General features: G+C 43.3%; 1 protein-coding gene across 1 annotated transcript; it reads right to left on the minus strand.

Annotated features, from left to right (window-relative positions):
• Positions 1-374: 374 nt before the first annotated feature.
• On the minus strand, positions 375-15,535 carry LOC118080534 (C-terminal-binding protein 2). The gene is made up of 9 exons (XM_035105903.2): positions 15,114-15,535; positions 11,829-11,983; positions 10,999-11,143; positions 9,100-9,306; positions 7,031-7,245; positions 6,231-6,361; positions 5,975-6,102; positions 5,211-5,331; positions 375-4,702 (listed from the first exon to the last, which is right to left on the minus strand). The coding sequence occupies exons 1-9, from the start codon at positions 15,160-15,162 to the stop codon at positions 4,534-4,536; spliced, it is 1,320 nt and encodes a 439-aa protein (XP_034961794.1). The 5' UTR covers positions 15,163-15,535; the 3' UTR covers positions 375-4,533.
• Positions 15,536-16,829: the final 1,294 nt, after the last annotated feature.

Consider the following 16,829-nt stretch of genomic DNA (forward strand, 5'->3'; position numbering starts at 1 on the left):
CTATGGAAGGAGGCAGGTCAAAGGTAACTTTCCCAATCCCCTTCTCTTCCCAGCAATTCCAAGGGTCAAGAGACATTTCTGAATAGCGTAGACTGTGATGTACAGGAGTATAGTGTAAAATTGGGCAGATGCATCTCCTGTGAGCAGAAACTATATTTACAGAAGGTGCCTTCACTAACTTTCTGCTATTTCTCCCTTCCCCCATAATGCCCCACTTAGTCACTTCCCACCCCACCCCACTTCTGCAGGTTATCTCTAGAGCCACCCCTCAAGTTTACCAATTGCACAGATTGGCAAAAGTTGTAATACAGACACTAAATGGTTAGTCAAATACATTGTAAAGGGAGCAACACAGTGAAATGAGAAAACGCATATGACCATAAAGGAAATATTTATTAAAATATAATCAAAGAAACTGTCAAACTTCTAACAAAAGCCAGGAGAGAGTTGAAGGGAGAAACATCTGTACAGGAAACATCATTGGAAATGCTTTTACATGCTTTATTGTTTAAGTTTCACAGTTTAGTTATTGGCTACAAAAATATATTTCTGAAACTCTGAGTCCTCTATAAAAAAAGCTGGTCAGCAACAGCAAACCTGACAAGCAGAATATACCTTAGGACAGAGTGAGCTCCTCCTGCAGATAAGCTTGACATGACCCAGGGCACTCCTGCCTTAACGTTAGGAACAAACGTTCTTTGGGATTAAGCTCCACATTAATTCTGAAGGAAGTCTATTCTTCCTCCAGCATGCATAAAACTTGGAGCAAGGAGTTTCACATCTATATATGTGAGAAGGGGTCACTGAACCAATGTTTAGTGTCAGGAAAGAGACTCCACTTTAGCATTACCCTTGTGGCAACTGCTAGTCTGAACCCAAAATATACCATGATGTGCCACTGGAGCACTTTCATCAGCACCTGGCCCATCCTGCTTTCTGGGAAAAAAACCCTTGATTAGCTAAGGAGTCTCAAACCTGATATGGATCCTCAAGCGATGCCACTCTGGCAGTTTCAAAGTTGTTTTATTTCCCAAATGTAGGTCTAGGTAATACTGGCTATCTTTGAGGGCTTAAGGCTTATACAATGTTCACCAGCATTCAGAGACTGACACAGCCTTATCATTTATGTATTTCTAGTATGCTAATCAGCACGGTTTCTACAAAACAAAAGGCTCAGTGCTAGCCAGCTGGGATCTTCCCAATTTCTCTCCTTATGGAGGTTTTTACCTGATAAGTCTTTAGAGGTATTCATGTGTAAAAAATAATTTTGCTTACTAATATATGGTTGCCACTTTTAATTAAGTGTATCTTACACTACTCCCTGAAACAGGCAAGATGAACAGACTCTGGGCAATCCCACAACTGGGGACCTTGATCAGAAAATCTTACGAACAGAATTTAGGAATTGCCAGCAGCAAGCTGAGCAAAAGACGCTGCTGATTTTCTCTGCTTGTAATACGTACAATGTGACACTGGGGCAATAAGCATCCTATTTTCCACCGCAGGAATGCTCAACCCATGGGTTGACAGAACTTATCAGTTATAAAGCAACACTGATATTAGTTGGGTTGCAACAGGACAGTGAAATACATCAGTATCTCCTATCCAAGTATGAAATCTAATCAAACTTGGTATCCTGAGAATTTCAGTTTCATTTTTAAAGCACATTCCTGCTCTTATGGTTGTAGCCAACAGCTTGACAATGCATAACTAATGTTGAGTAAAGTACAAGAAACTAAAAGGCAGAGTGGCAGGGCACCAGAACCCTGCAATTCCCTGCTCTTCCTCAATGGCTATTTCCTACTGTCTTTCTCACTAATCCCAATCTCCATATGCACTTCTCACTCTACAATTCCCTGCCGTCTCTGTAAAAATACCCTAAACATGATGGTCTATTGGAGGCAGAAATATGCACATTTATATTATTATGAATCAGAATTTTGAGTGCTGTGTAATGGGGAGGTTGATGGAGAATACACACAGCCCTGAACTGCCCTCTGGAGTAGCACCTAATGTTATGGCTATCTGAGGCACATCAGCAATGTGTGAATGTTTTGTACCTTGGGATTTTCTCAACAGATTGTGAAATGTCATACATGCAGCCCACCTCACAGCTAGCTAGTTTGCCCACTACAGAGAGCCGAGTTTTTCAAGGGCTGGTGCAGACACAATTCTGGCCCTTGGCTCAGGCCAACAGATCAACAGCAAACAATAAGTTCACATCTCTGTCTCCTCTCACAGGTACATTCCTTTAGCTCTCTTGTTTAGAGTTAGGTCTAAGCAATGTTAATCTTGATTAACACAGATGTGAACCTAGATTTTGGAACTGAAGAGGGGGAAGGGTGCGGGCACAGGAAATTTACACTTGAGGAGGAAGGTTGGGGTGAGGAAGTGTCTTGTCACACAGGCTACTCACATTTTCTTTAACCCAAGTTAAAGGCCAGCATTGTGGTATATTTGCAACAACCCAAATGGCAATGCATTCCAGTTTTCAGGTTGTTTAGAGCAGATTAGTATGCAGATCAAATAAAAAGCTGAAACTGTTATTTTTGCCCCAAGTTAAATCTCTTCAGAGGTGAAGGCTTCACTCAAAGGTTCCTCACATTTACTGCCACACACTTAGCACTAACATCTGTAAGCATGCCCCCCCATGCACAGACTGCTAAAAACCCTGAGCGACCCAAGAGGTATGTGAATTTTAAACATGAAGTCATAATCATCCAAGAGATTATAAAGCTATTGTGCCTCCCCCACTACCAGAGCCTACATTACACCAAACACTTCCAACTCACATTCTAACAAAGCACACACTACAAGGGCACCATATACCATCTCACAATACAAAAGTAAGATTTTTCTTGCTCAGGACTTGCCTCACTTTAAAGGGATTCTCTGTACAACTGTCAGTTAGCACTTGGCATCGAAGAAATCCTGCCAATATTTGCAGACAGTCTTGGAAAATTGGGATGCTTGGGGACATGCTGGCCCATTATCAATGTTCAGTTGTAAGCAAGATCTAAGATGAGGTTTCTACTCCACCCAGTTCCCAGGTTGCCTAGCTGACATTTTGTTTGGAACAAAACAAGGGAAAGTTGAATTCTGATTACAAAAAAAAAATCCCGTTCTTCACCCCCAATTGTTTTCTGAGCTTAATACTTAGGCGGTCTGATTAAAAGCCATAACGTTTTCCTAGTCAAAGAGTTCTGTAAAGTCCAAGCAACATGACAAGGCTATCCTCCAACAATAATAAATACTTTGTTTCATTACGAACCATATGCTGTGTGGACAGTGCCAGGGAATAAGAATTTATTCACCTCGTAAGAGAGAATGTACAACACTAGTTCTGCCTTTAAATCTGGTTTAAATGCCTTGGTTAAAACATACCCCTGTTGTTGTTTTTTAAAGGCAACTGCCATAGTTTGCCACAGACCAACTATTTCCCCCAAGAAGAATCTATGTGGCCATCTGTAGGTTTTGAGAATGAATTCTGTTGGTTTTTTTTTTTTTTGCAAGACAAGGACTCAATTCAGAGAAAGGGGTTGAAGTAAAGAACTGGAAAACTTAGCACGCACACACCTGGGACATTTCATACTAAACAAAAATCAGAGGGAACAATCCTGGCTTGGCCTTTGATGCATGTTAAGAGACAGGTCAAAGAGACTTAGGTCCCAAGTTAAGTTCTAGGATTTCAGCATAATCATCTTATTGTAGCAAAGTTGCACTAATAAGTGTGCAAAGAGCAGGCATTTATGTAACCTGACACCTTGAGTTCTGAAACGCCTTCTGCCTCCCTATATGGAGCTGACTCCTCATTCCCTGAGCTGGGCCCAAATCTCAGTTGAATCTTCCTTCCTGTAACTTCACAAGCATCTTGGCTATCGATGCAAATTCTCTGCACATCTTGAAACACAAATAAGATTCCAGGCAGAATTTCCAATTCACTCTGGTTCATAGAATTACTTACCCCCAGCATCCTAAGAGCAAATCACCCACCAAGCACATCAGTTAACAGCATACAGGCAGGTCAAAGCAGTAAATGCCCACAACTGAGCCAGGGCTCCCCTTCCTACCAAGCAAAACTACACCCGCACTTTCCCTCCCCATTACAGTGTACTTTGCCCCTTGTACCTGAAACTCTGCTGACCTTCAACCTAAGAAACCACCTTAAATTCACACCAGTCTCGTTTTGGAATCACTGGAATTCTCAGTATTCTACTCAGGTACTGTTTCCCCGTATATCACACAGTGGAGGCACGGGCAAGGAAACCTGCATGTTCAAACTAAACATTACCAAGAGGGCGAAAAGTCACTGCTTCATTGCCCCAGATAAGGAAAAGGATTCACCAAAAGATTTAAACTAAATCTGATATAAAATATCTGTTTAAAGGCAAGAGCTAGAATTTGCCAACAATGAAATGCATTCTCCTGTCCAGTGTGAACAGGAAATAGTCCACAGGGATCACAATATGTCCTAAAAAAAAGAGGAGGCCTTCCCTGCTTTCTCATGGGGGAATAAAGAGAACAACAGAGATGCTACTGGTCAGTGGAGATTTCTCTGTCTGGCTCCAATTTGCTTGACTCTCCCGGAGAAGGGGTATGGGGTGCAGAGTGAGACACAGAGGGAATACCGTGAGGTACAATCCCCTCTACTGGTGGTTCTGGGAGCCCTGTGGCTGCTACTCCCACTACTCCTGGAGGAAACCTGCCACAAAAAAAGAAAGCACAGGGTGATTACAATCCAGGGAGTGTTTCCTTGAAGGTTTCATTGACATTATATAAAAGACATTCCGAAATCAAGCAATTAAGTGAAGGTTAGTGGGAAATTGCATTAAATTCTATTACAGCTTTAACTTTGCATTTATCAAGCCACAATCCTCTGGTCACTATCCTCCAAAGCAGGTTTGTCTTAATTGCTGCAGGGGTAGAGCTACATGTTAAAATCCTGACAAGTGTGCCTAGCCTGTAACCCATCTGAACGAAGGTCCTGAAGCCCTCTGGCTAACTTAGGTTGGTGCTCTTTGTTCAAGAGCTACAATTTACAAAGCAATGCAGCTTTATTTCAAATGAGTTTGCTGCCAGAAAGAAGGTGCACAGGGAGGCTGGGTGAGTCTCACAAAGCTAGATAAATGTTCTGAATACAATCCTTTTGAGACGTGACGCATAAGCGACCTGTGCAGAAAGCTATTGGTAAGAATGCATGCACATCTCACCTGTAAGCTGCAGCTCCGTTAAGCTCTGGATGCACAGCCGCAGGGTCAATACTGGACCACTGAGCTGCTAAAAGCAAGTACTCCTTATTAACACAGTTCCTCAAATGATCAGGTATGACACCTAAAACAAAGTCAAAAAATAGAGAGGTATATTAGATGCTAACGCCAAAGTTTATTTACACCCAAAAGTCACAGGGAAATACCCCAAAAGTCACAGGGAAATACCCCAACTGCTTCTCTACTTTGTATATAGGATGCAAGATAAACCCACAAATGTAATATAGATATGAAAAATAAAAATGGTGTAGCACAAGAAACAATTGCTTGATTCTTGCACCAAGTTCATGAGAAACTATTCCCTCAACTGCCGTTTCTAGGTGCACCAATGTCATTAGACACAATTGCTGTCAAGAAAATCCTCCAAGGCATCACTCCATGTTGAAGCAGCACCAAACATCTCCCAAACACCAGGGTAGGAAAACAGTCTAAGTCAGGCATCCCCAAACTGCGGCCCTCCAGATGTTTTGGCCTACAACTCCCATGATCCCTAGCTAACAGGACCAGTGGTCAGGAAACATGGGAATTGTAGTCCAAAACATCTGGAGGGCCGAAGTTTGGGGATGCCTGGTCTAAGTGGTCTAAAAAGCTAAAGAACTAATCCAGTGACTTAATTTTGACCTCCACCAATTAGGCAAGGAGCTCCATCACAACAGTTGTATAGACCTATCCCAGTGAAACAATCTCAGAAGCAAAAGCAGAGCTACCTGTGATGGCTCTTCGGATCTCCTTAGCTGCATCCTCTCTAGATTCAATGGAGGCCTGTTCACTATACCAGGCTGTGTGAGGAGTACAGATCACGTTGGGAGCATCTTTGAGGGGTCCATTCGCAAAGCTGTCATGTAGAGAAAGGGGCATGTTTTTTTATTATGATCTCTGGCAGCCCTAACACTTGGAGAAGGAGAGGTGAAAAGCGGTACAGTATAGGCTGGCAGCAGTACAGGGCAATAGTGGAGTTGTTACCTGAAGGGTTCTGACTCATGCACATCCAATGCTGCCCCTCGGATTCTCCCTTCCTTTAGGGCTTGAGCCAGGGCTCTCTCTTCAACCAGGCCTCCACGAGCTGTATTCACCAGAAAGCAGCCTTGGCGCATCTGCAGAAAAAAATATAGGTGGCTATTGAGCTTGAATAACCTACTATTGAGTCCAAATTACATTATTGTTAGTAAAATTTAAATGGAGCAGAGTTTAGAAGGAGTATTGGACAATCAGATCGCACTCTCTCCTCCCTCCCCCAATCAGTCATTCATCACCAGCCAGAACAACTGCTTTCAGGTTCTGTTAGGATCCCTCTCAAGGTTTTTTAAAGTAGTAGTTGAAGAGAACAGCCAACATTTGGATCATGGGATGACAATAATTAGGAAGAACCATTACTGCAAACCCATATAAAAGAAGTACAAAAATGAGACCTCAAATGAAACAAGCATTGAGTCACTATAGTATAAAACCACACTCACTCTAAAAAGAACATTGAGTGGGCAAACTGGGAAGAACATGACATTAAAAGAATCTGGAGTTGTTTGAAACAGTTCAGTGCTGTCACTGTTCTTTGCTTACTCAGCACTGCCAGTTACAGAGTTTATTATATATAGTCTGAACCCAAACATTTGTTACAGGCAGTTTCTAATCACAGAATCAATCTATTCACAACAAAAGAAGCCATGCTCAGCAGAAATGCAAGCACCAGATCCACACATTTTTTGTTTTCATGAAACCACCATACAGCAGCAACTTGTACTCCCAAGCACAATGCAATGTTGCACCTGTTTAATGGCGAAGTCATTGATGAGGTGATGATTATGTTCGTTGAGGCTGCAGTGCAATGTGATGCAGTCACTGTGCATGAGCAGATCTTGCAGGGTGCTCATTCGCTGTAACCCCAGGGAACGCTCCACTCCATGAGGCAGATATGGATCGTAGAAAATCACATTGAAGCCAAAGGGTTTTGCTCGCAGAGCAACTGCTTGCCCAACTCGACCTTGAAAAAAAGGAAGACAGATTCACCTAAATAACAGCACAACACATTATTTCCAAAGCGCTAAGTCACTGGGAGGAGACTTGGAATGACCTATGAAACACTATACCCTCTTTTAGGGATAGGGAGAAGGGGAGGGAAGACTGATGGTGGGTGCTGAGGTCTTCTGTGCTTTCTCTCCAAGGAAACAGACCCCACATATATGCAGCAGCTGTGATCAATGGCCTAGTTGAGGTTCTTTGCAAGCGCCGCTGGGAGATTCTGAAGAAGACCTGCAGAAAGCAACTGAAGTTTCAATTTAACCTGATTGTTCACAATACTAGAGTCTTCCCTAACTTGGGGCCCTCCACGTTTCGGACTGCAATTCCCACCAGCCCCAGCCAGCATGGATAATGGTTACGGATGTTGGGAGTTGTAGGCCAAAACACATAGACAGCCCCAAATTGGGGAGGGCTGCTCTACCAGATAAACCACTGGCCTAACTAAATATAAGGCAGATACCAATTCCACCCCAAATCTATCAGTGGGAACATCCCATTCACACTAGGAGCAACAAAGTCAAACTACACAACCAACAAGGCAGAGAGGGTGAATGAGCAGGAGCGTCATTCAACATGTGACACCCATTTCTGCAAACTTTCAATTTAACGATTAGATAAGTCTCTCCACATCTAGTAAATTTCCCATACAGGTAACTCCCCATTTACATGGGGGTTATGTTCCAGACTTCCATGCATGTCAGTGAAACACGTATAAATGGAGAACACCCTGGAGAGTCCTAGGGGCTTGTGAGGAGACCCACCCCAGACCCAGAAGAGGACATATGTAAAGAAGTAGTAAAGGAGGTTTTGGGCTTAGACATTCCCTCCTCACCTCACCTCCCATCTTTTGCCTCTCCAATCCTGGTTTGCAGTAGAAGCACAAACCATAGCAATGGTTTGCCTCAAGCTATGAAAAGAGGGAGAGAGCTGCCACAATGCAAGGCTCCTTCACTACAGGAAAGGGACTGTGAGCAGCATCATGGGAGGGGTGACTCTAGGACCAAGGTGAAACTGTAAAGCTCGCTTGTTATTTTTGCTATTGGATGCTTGATGTTGTTTATGTAATATTGATATATTAATAGTACTGAAATGTTTATTAGGTGTTATTGCTATTATTTATTAAATCTGTATATTGCCCTGCATCCAGATCACAGGGTGGTTGACAACATTAACTAATTAATTTTATTTCATATTTAGCATATCTAAAAACATAATTAAAACATCAAAGCATTAAAAACCTCCCAATACAGGGCCTCCTTCAGATGTTTTCTAAAAGTTACATAATTCTTTATCTCCTTGACATCTGAAGGGAGGGAGTTCCACAGGGAGGGCGCCACTACCGAGAATAATAATACAAAATGAGAACACAAAATACATAATAATGCCACTCCTCCCACAAAAACATTTAAAGGACATAAGGCCTAGTTATAGAGAAACATTTTCACCTGGCACCTGAAAATATGTAATGAAGTCACCAAGCAAGCCTCCTGGGGAGAGAATTCCGCAAGAGAGGAGCCACTGCAAAAAAGGTCAATTATTGTGTTGCCACACTCTCATGGAGGACGCACACAAAGATGATGATGATCAGATTATTATATTTGCTACTGTATTGTTTTGCTATGTTGTTATGAATTTTTTTTCGCACTCTTTGCTTTTGAAATGCATTCCTGTTTTCATTGTTGCAAGCCACTTTGAGCATTATATTTTGTGGAAAGGCGGTATACAAATAAAATGAATAAATGAATGTCTGATCATATAACTCCGAACAGCTTGGTCTAAACCATGTCCGTATCTCTAGGAGCAGCCAATTTCTTACCAAGGCCAATGATGCCCAAGGTCTCACCACGGATACGCACAGCACCTCCAGCCACCTCTCTGATTTGCTCCATACTTGAGGCCCTGTTTCCTTCTCGCATGGCCTGGTGGAGCCAAGTAACCCGACGATAAAGGTTTAAAATGTGGCAAAGGGTAGAATCAGCTGTCTCTTCCACAGAAGAAGAAGGGACGTTGCACACTGCAATGCCTAAGGAAATAGGAAGAGGCGGCTAGTACAATTCCCAAACAATCGCAATACAGATGAAGAAAAGAAGGGATTCCCCAACACTCCAGAGCTACAAACAAGGCAATATATTTGATACTGACCCTAGCACATTGTCCAACATTTTAATGTAAAGCAAAATCCTGTTCCCACTATCAACACCATGATAATTTCGGAGACAGGAAAACTCTCTGTCACAATCAGGCAGTTGGATGAAGGGCAGAAGAAGCTGAATTGCACCAAATCAGGTAAGTAGGCTATCTAATTTAGTCCTGTTTCTATCTGATATTAGCTGTCCAACTTCTGAGGCAGAGGTTCTCCCCAGCCCTGCTACCTAAAAGATTTTAAACAGTATATATCAGTGACTAAACCTGAGAGCACCTTCTATTTACAACACATGCCACTTACTATTTAGCTATGATCTATCCACAAAGGACTCGATTATATACCACATTTTCCCATGTATAAGACTAGGTTTTTTTCCCTTTAAAATAATGCCAAAAATTTCAAGGCATCTTATACGCGGATACATCTCCCCCCATTTTCTTAAACTGGAGTCCCCCAAAATAGGGGGCATCTTATACATGGGGGTGTCTTATAGATGGAAAAATACTGCAATTCTTTTCTTGAAAAATACTTGTCCTTGTGGAAATCATAGCTCAGAATACGCTATACGTAGTCTAAAAGCGCAACAATATGTATCAGTTTGGCATTAAATTTCAACACTTCAAGAAGATTATACAGACAGACCACCACCAAAACTCAAGAGAATTTAGGTTATTCAGTATGACAAGAGTTTAAGCCTAGGACTGCAGAATCTATAGGAACTCCATTAGATGGCTTTCACACAGGTGTTGAGATCAGTAGCAGAATACTTGCTGCTTTTAAGCTAGATGTATACATAGAGTTTAATTTGCAAACTATGCTATACTTTTGTATTGTGTTTGCTTAATTAGTAATTAGGTGTCATGGGCTTTGAAGACACTCAAACTCAGGACGAAAGGAAGAAACGTGCTAAGAGAAAGGCACATTTGGCAAAGTCTCACCATGATCAACTCCCATCCAGAAACCTATGGACTCTCTGTTAAGACCGTGTTCATGGAAGACAATCTTACTTGGCTATGAGTGATCGCCAAAGAAAGAAGAAGTCTACTTATTAAAATGGTTTACATCTTGAACCAAAGCATCCTTGTGTGAAAAAAGTCCCACTGAAATCAGTAAGTTACCTCCACATGAATCGGCTTAGGACCAGAAAGTTAGAAAATTACAGCCTTAGCCAACATAGCAACCAGAACATTAGCAGCCTGCAAAAACTGTTGCTCAAAGCAAACACAATACTATGTTGTTAGTGCATGTCCTCATAGGTCTGCCACTACATGCAACAAGTAGCTATTTAACAGCTTACATTTTATAAAATTCCTAAAATAGTTCTAATCCATAGTAGGCCTAACTTATAGGGGTTCTTATGAGAGCAAATGTATTAAAATAAAACAGTGGTGTGCTTTGCAAATTTCTCTCTCTCTGCAATGGTGAGCATTCCATCGCTTCTTAGGAGTTTATGTTTTTGGCTAGCCCCCAATTTAGACCCAGTAAACTGAACACAAAGAGGCAGTGCACATGTTTTCACTCTATGTATTCATTTATTTTTTAGAAAATATTGCACTGGGATCACCATACCTAATTCTGCAGCTGACTTGATATCCACATTGTCATAGCCACTGCCAATTCGCACAATGACCCGGAGAGCTTTGAACTTCTCCAGGTCCTGGCGCGACAAGGTAATGGTGTGGTACATCAGAGCCCCAACAGCTTCATTTAGCACCTATAGGAAGACAGAACAACAGAATAATGCTTGCTCCACAGCATTAGAACTAGTCAGGTCAGGATTCTGCAAACCCACTTACTTGATTGCCAGCGGCAATGCCCCTCCCTGCCCCATGGTGAGCAGCCCTGCCCCAACCCACACACCCACCATAAGGATCCCTTCCCCTAATTTTTGTGAAGCAGTGGTTTACTACCGCAGGGCCTTTGCAGAAGGCACAAGCAGCATCTCAGTGATTATTTTAATAAATGTTTAATAGATTATTTTATTTCATTTTTCTGTTGTAAGCCGCCTAGAGTGGCTGGGGAAACCCAGCCAGACGGGCCGGGTATAAATAATAAATTATTATTATTACTATTATTATTTTACAGAAGAAGAGAAACGACTCCCTTTCCCTCAATTTGTCTTGAGTTCTCAGTGAACTCAAGAGAGGAGTTGTTCCCCCCCTTCCCCCATGGCCTTCTGCAGGAGACAGAAACAGCAAGCCATAGTGTGTGCCTTCTGCACAAGCTCAGTGTGAAGTCAAAGAAAATGCATCACCCTCCCACAAATTCTCTGCTAAATTCTTTGCAAATTCATTGGGCTTCTGCAGGATTTGGGGGGGGGGGTTGGAAGCAACTACAAATAGCAGCTAGTTATTAAAGCAATAACAAAATGAAAGATATTCTTGTTTTAGTGTGTTTACCTTTTCATGGATTTCCTGAGTTGACTGTGCATCACAGAAAGCCACTGTAGCAACATCCTTCAGGATGGGCATCTCTACAGTGCAATCTCTGCCATCCAGGAGGGCAACCAGCGGACGGGCTTGCATTGGGCCATTACCAATAGGAGGCCTTATACCTAAAGGGAAAAAGCATCTTAATGAGCTGCAAATGCGTGCATGACAAGATTCTTATGTCAGTCCTAAGCAAACATCACCAAGAATTCATAGTGAAAACAAATATAAGGGTTGGGGGGGGGGGGGAATCAGAGAAGTCATAGCTCAGTGCTAAAGCACATGCTTTGCACGCAGAAGGTCACAGACTCAATCCCAAATATTTCCAGAACTGAAAAACACACCTGTCTAAAACCCTAGAGAGCTGCTGCCAACCACTGTAGACATTATAAAGCTAGTATGCCAGTGATCTGATCTGACACAGGCAGCTTTCTGTGTTGCTTTTAGTAGTATGCTTTTCTTACATGCAAAGGCTCCCATGAATCACTTGTGTCATACCAGCATGCAAACATTGCCTGAATTCATGATGCATGCAACAGGGCCCAGAGATACTTGCAAACTACGTAACAAGTTCTGAAGTTTGGTTATTCAGACCTTTTATAAAGTCAATTATCATATAACAGATACTGATAACTCGTTCACAAAAGTATGCAATTTGGGAGTTATCTGTAGGAAAAATAAAATTAGAAGAGCTCTATTTTTCACAAGTTACTTTGAAGGAAATGGGTCTAAAAGCAATCTGGGAGGAGTGTGGAGAAAAGGCAAACAGCTATTCTTGAACAGAAGCAGTGTCTCTAGGGAACCTATACAAAGTGATGACAACCCACAAAAATGACTCTTGGTACTTTGTGTTCATTTCAGGAAGCATGTGGTTGTTTGAAACATGCAAACTTAAAACCATGGTTTCAAAGTTTAGTCTGAAACAAACCATAGTTAACCACAGTTTGTCAGTTAGGATGGCACAAGCTGTGGCTAAGCTTCCAGACTCTCAGTCCAGAGATAGAAAAGTATATTTGCTTGTTCTGGTGAACAGAGGAAGCCTCAGGCTCATCTTGCTATCCACAGGGATAATGATAATCAAGGAGTAAATTCAATAATCTTAGAGAGACATTGCCAAACATAATGCACAGAATTGTGCTGCAATACAAAACAAGGACAGTTTATCTAACAGAGATCAAACTTCAACCATGCATGCAACTAGTTGAAGGGAAGGGAACTGACAATACGTTTTGAGGGTGAATCCAAAAACCTTTTGAAAAACTGGACCCACCCTACCTAATTAAGACATTGTGTGTATATGTGTGTGCCCAGGGTATGGAGACAGTACAGTTGATGCCTGAGTCTAGTCAATAAAAATGTAAGATAATAAAGGAGTGAAGAGCTAAACACTCTGTTTTGATAAATCACAATATAATCTGGAAAGGAGGAACAAAGGAGACATTTGCACTTGCATCAGCATCTTCCTGTGTCTCTTTGGGATGCTACACAGATACAGGATTATTTGTGCAATAGTGTTAGGCCACAGGGCATTATACACATAGTGTCACCTAAGAATGGTCCAGCTCACACATAAGCATCCTGATAAGAAACCATTGTCAGGCAATTAAAGGAATTAGTCACAAGATGAGGCAACTACTGCATAAGAATTAAGAAAGCATAATGTCAAATAGCAGCTGAGCCAGCAACACAACCCGTTTCTTCACAATTCTCTGTACTTTCAAGTAACCACACACCTGCTGCTGAACATATGAAGTTCCTTACTCTCTTTTCTAACTTTACTTTAGAACTCTAGAACAGTCTTGCAGATGGCTTCTTGACCTAGGGAAAGAACACCACCTTCCAGCCTTACTACTTAGGTCGGTCTGTGTTACTTCAGCAATCAGAAAATTTATATGGGAGTCTGGAGAAGTGGGCAGTGGCTCCAGAGACCACATCAACAGTACTCCAATTAAGAAAAAAGGGGCAATGACACAGTCTTAAAAAGGGGCTGTGAATAATGGACTGATTCCAGACTTAGTCTAACTTAAGTCCCATTGAATAAATGAGACTTTACTTCAACTAACCTAATCCAGATCCAATACAGTCATACCTCGGTTTAAGTACGCTTCAGTTTGAGTACTTTCAGTTTAAGTACTCCGCGGACCCGCCTGGAACAGATTAATCCACTTTCCATTACTTTCAATGGGAAAGTTCGCTTCAGGTTAAGTACACTTCAGGTTAAGTACAGACTTCCAGAACCAATTACACTCATTGTTGTTGTTTAGTCGTGTCCGACTCTTTGTGACCCCACTCATACTTCGGGTTAATTACGCTTCAGGTTGAGTACTCCGCGGACCCATCTGGAATGGATTAATCCACTTTCCATTACTTTCAATGGGAAAGTCCACTTCAGGTTAAGTACACTTCAGTTTAAGTACTCTGCAGACCGTCTGGAACGGATTAACCCACTTTCCATTACTTTCAATGGGAAAGTTCGCTTCAGGTTAAGTACACTTCAGTTTAAGTACTCTGCGGACCGTCTGGAACGGATTAACCCACTTTCCATTACTTTCAATGGGAAAGTTCGCTTCAGGTTAAGTACTGACTTTCAGGAACAATTGTGTACTTAAACCGAGCTAAAAACATATAAAGGGCAATTGTTAAAAAGCAATTAAGCTCTAATAGGATTAAAACGTTATAAGAAACAAATTATTAAAATGCAGTATTAAGAACCCTTTCGGTTTCTGGTCACGAACTTGTTAAGAGTTCATGAGCAGAAAAGGAAAGTCCCAGTTCTCTTGGCCTTGGCTCTTTCTTCCATCTACAATACAGGGATAATACTGTTGGGCTACCTGATCAGAATACCGTTAAGGTTTCTTGAGATGGGAGCATGTGAAGCCACCTGAACCGCTCTGTAAGACCGGAAATGGGATGTCTGCCTGCTCACAGCTCCCTAAAGGGCAGGGAGGCATTTGCACTTGGGCTAATCCTGCTCGTGTACACCTTCACTATCTGGACGGATCTGGCAAAGCTACCAGGATCTAAGCTTCGAGTGGGGAAAGGGCCACGTCCAAGACCCCGTTAACAGAAAGGGGCGTGGGGGTGCGAATAAACCCTTCGCCTGAAGTCGCCTGTCACTGCGGCGGAAGGGCGACGAGATCCTCCGCCGCTTGGCAGAAAGGAAGGCGCTCGCCCCGGGGCCAGGCCCCTTCCCCTTTCCCTTCCCCGCCGCCGCCCAGCAAACGCCTCCCTCCCTCCCTCTGCCCAGGGCGTTACCTTCGCAAATGCGGTCGAGCCTCTGGCGCTTCACTTTGTGCCTGTCCATGGGACACACCGAGGCAGGCCCGCGCGACTCTGACCCCGGGAGAGGCGGGTGCTAGGGAGGCACAAGCTCGGGGACCGGCGGCGGCGGCCTCGCCCCCGCCCAAGGACTCGCAGAGGCGGCGGCGAGCAGTCCGCCTACAGCCAGAGGAGAAAAGGGCGGGGAGGAAAGGCCAGGCCAGCTCAGCGGATGCGCTCCGGGCGCCGTCCTCCTGCCTCTCGCCTGCCGCGGCCCTCCCCCCACCGCACGTCGCTCGCCACCGGCCTCCAAAAGGGAAGCGGAAGGTCTCGGCTGGGTCCGCGGAGGGAAAGATCCCCGTCGAAGCCGGAGCGCAACGGGCTGCGCAGCCATAGAGTAGCGTGCCCAGAGCGGCCCCCGGAAACCACCGATCACTTCCGGTCCTTTGGGCTCTCCAGCGGCGCCGGCCACAGTCCTGTCGAGCCAGGCGCAAGGCTAGAGATCCAGGGGCGCCGAGGCACAAAAATTTTAAAGTAAAAACCAGGCGTGGCTTAAGGTTCTGGTTGCGGCAGTGATACAAGGACCCTCTCGCCTCTTTAGGGACCTTGTGCAAAGCAGAAATTCCAGAGGTGCAGCAATGAGAAAAGCTCCCGTTGGATTTGTTTCATCTGTAAAGAACCACCACAGCTATAGCAGTTTATTATTAGGTGTGTTCATTTCCCGCCTTTCTTCAAGCTATACGTAGCATGAAAACATTAGCCAGGTCACCAGTGCCCATTAAGGGCACGATACAGGAATTCAAACAAAAACGCAATAAAGCTATGGCAGTGGGTATTTTGTTGAATTTCTGCTTATGTAGCCTTTTAAAGGCACAGGTTTCCTATCCTGAAGCTCAGCTCCATATATTCTAATGAAATCTTTTTTGTCCCAATGAAGCCTCCAAGGGAGTGCCATTGAGGCTCCCAGCCTATGTGTGGGTTTGCACACACACATGTGCAGGGGGGGCACCAAACTGTGACCCAGGTGAAATAAAGCCTAGTTCTGCCCCTGTCCAAAAGCTGTTTAAAAAAATTATGAGTCTCACTTTTTGCAGTTTCTCAAAATAACTTACATACAGTGTGTGTGTGTCTTCGTGTGTAAAACATGAATCCAGTCTCAACTGTTCCAATAGTTCCCTTTTCTCTATACACTTCCCTTTTGGGGGGTGTTTTCCAGTTACTAACATATGGTCTTCTTTTCCGATAGTCAGGCAAAACATACAATCTTTACAGTGTAAGAAATTTAGATTCCGCTAGAAGGATAGCGTTACAGTGGTACCTCTGGTTAAGAAGTTAATTCGTTCCGGAGGCCCGTTCTTAACCTGAAACTGTTCTTAATCCAAGGTACCACTTTAGCTGATGGGGCCTCCCACTGCTGCTGCCATGCAATTCTGTTCTCATCTTGAAGCAAAGTTCTTAACCCAAGGTACTATTTCTGGGTTAGCGGAGTCTAACCTGAAGTGTACCTCAGGTTACAGGCGCTTCAGGTTACAGACTCCGCTAACCCAGAAATAGTACCTCGGGTTAAGAACAGTTTCAGGTTAAGAACGGACCTCCAGAGCAAATTAAGTTCTTAACCCGAGGTACCACTGTACTTGAATTGAGACAAGTCCAAGATGCATTGTCTTGCCAGAGTGGTGCATGCTCTAGTTATCTCCCACTTGGATTACTGCA

The sequence above is a fragment of the Zootoca vivipara genome, chromosome 2, assembly GCF_963506605.1.
Source record: "Zootoca vivipara chromosome 2, rZooViv1.1, whole genome shotgun sequence".
In the NCBI taxonomy this organism is placed as follows: Eukaryota; Metazoa; Chordata; class Lepidosauria; order Squamata; family Lacertidae; genus Zootoca; species Zootoca vivipara.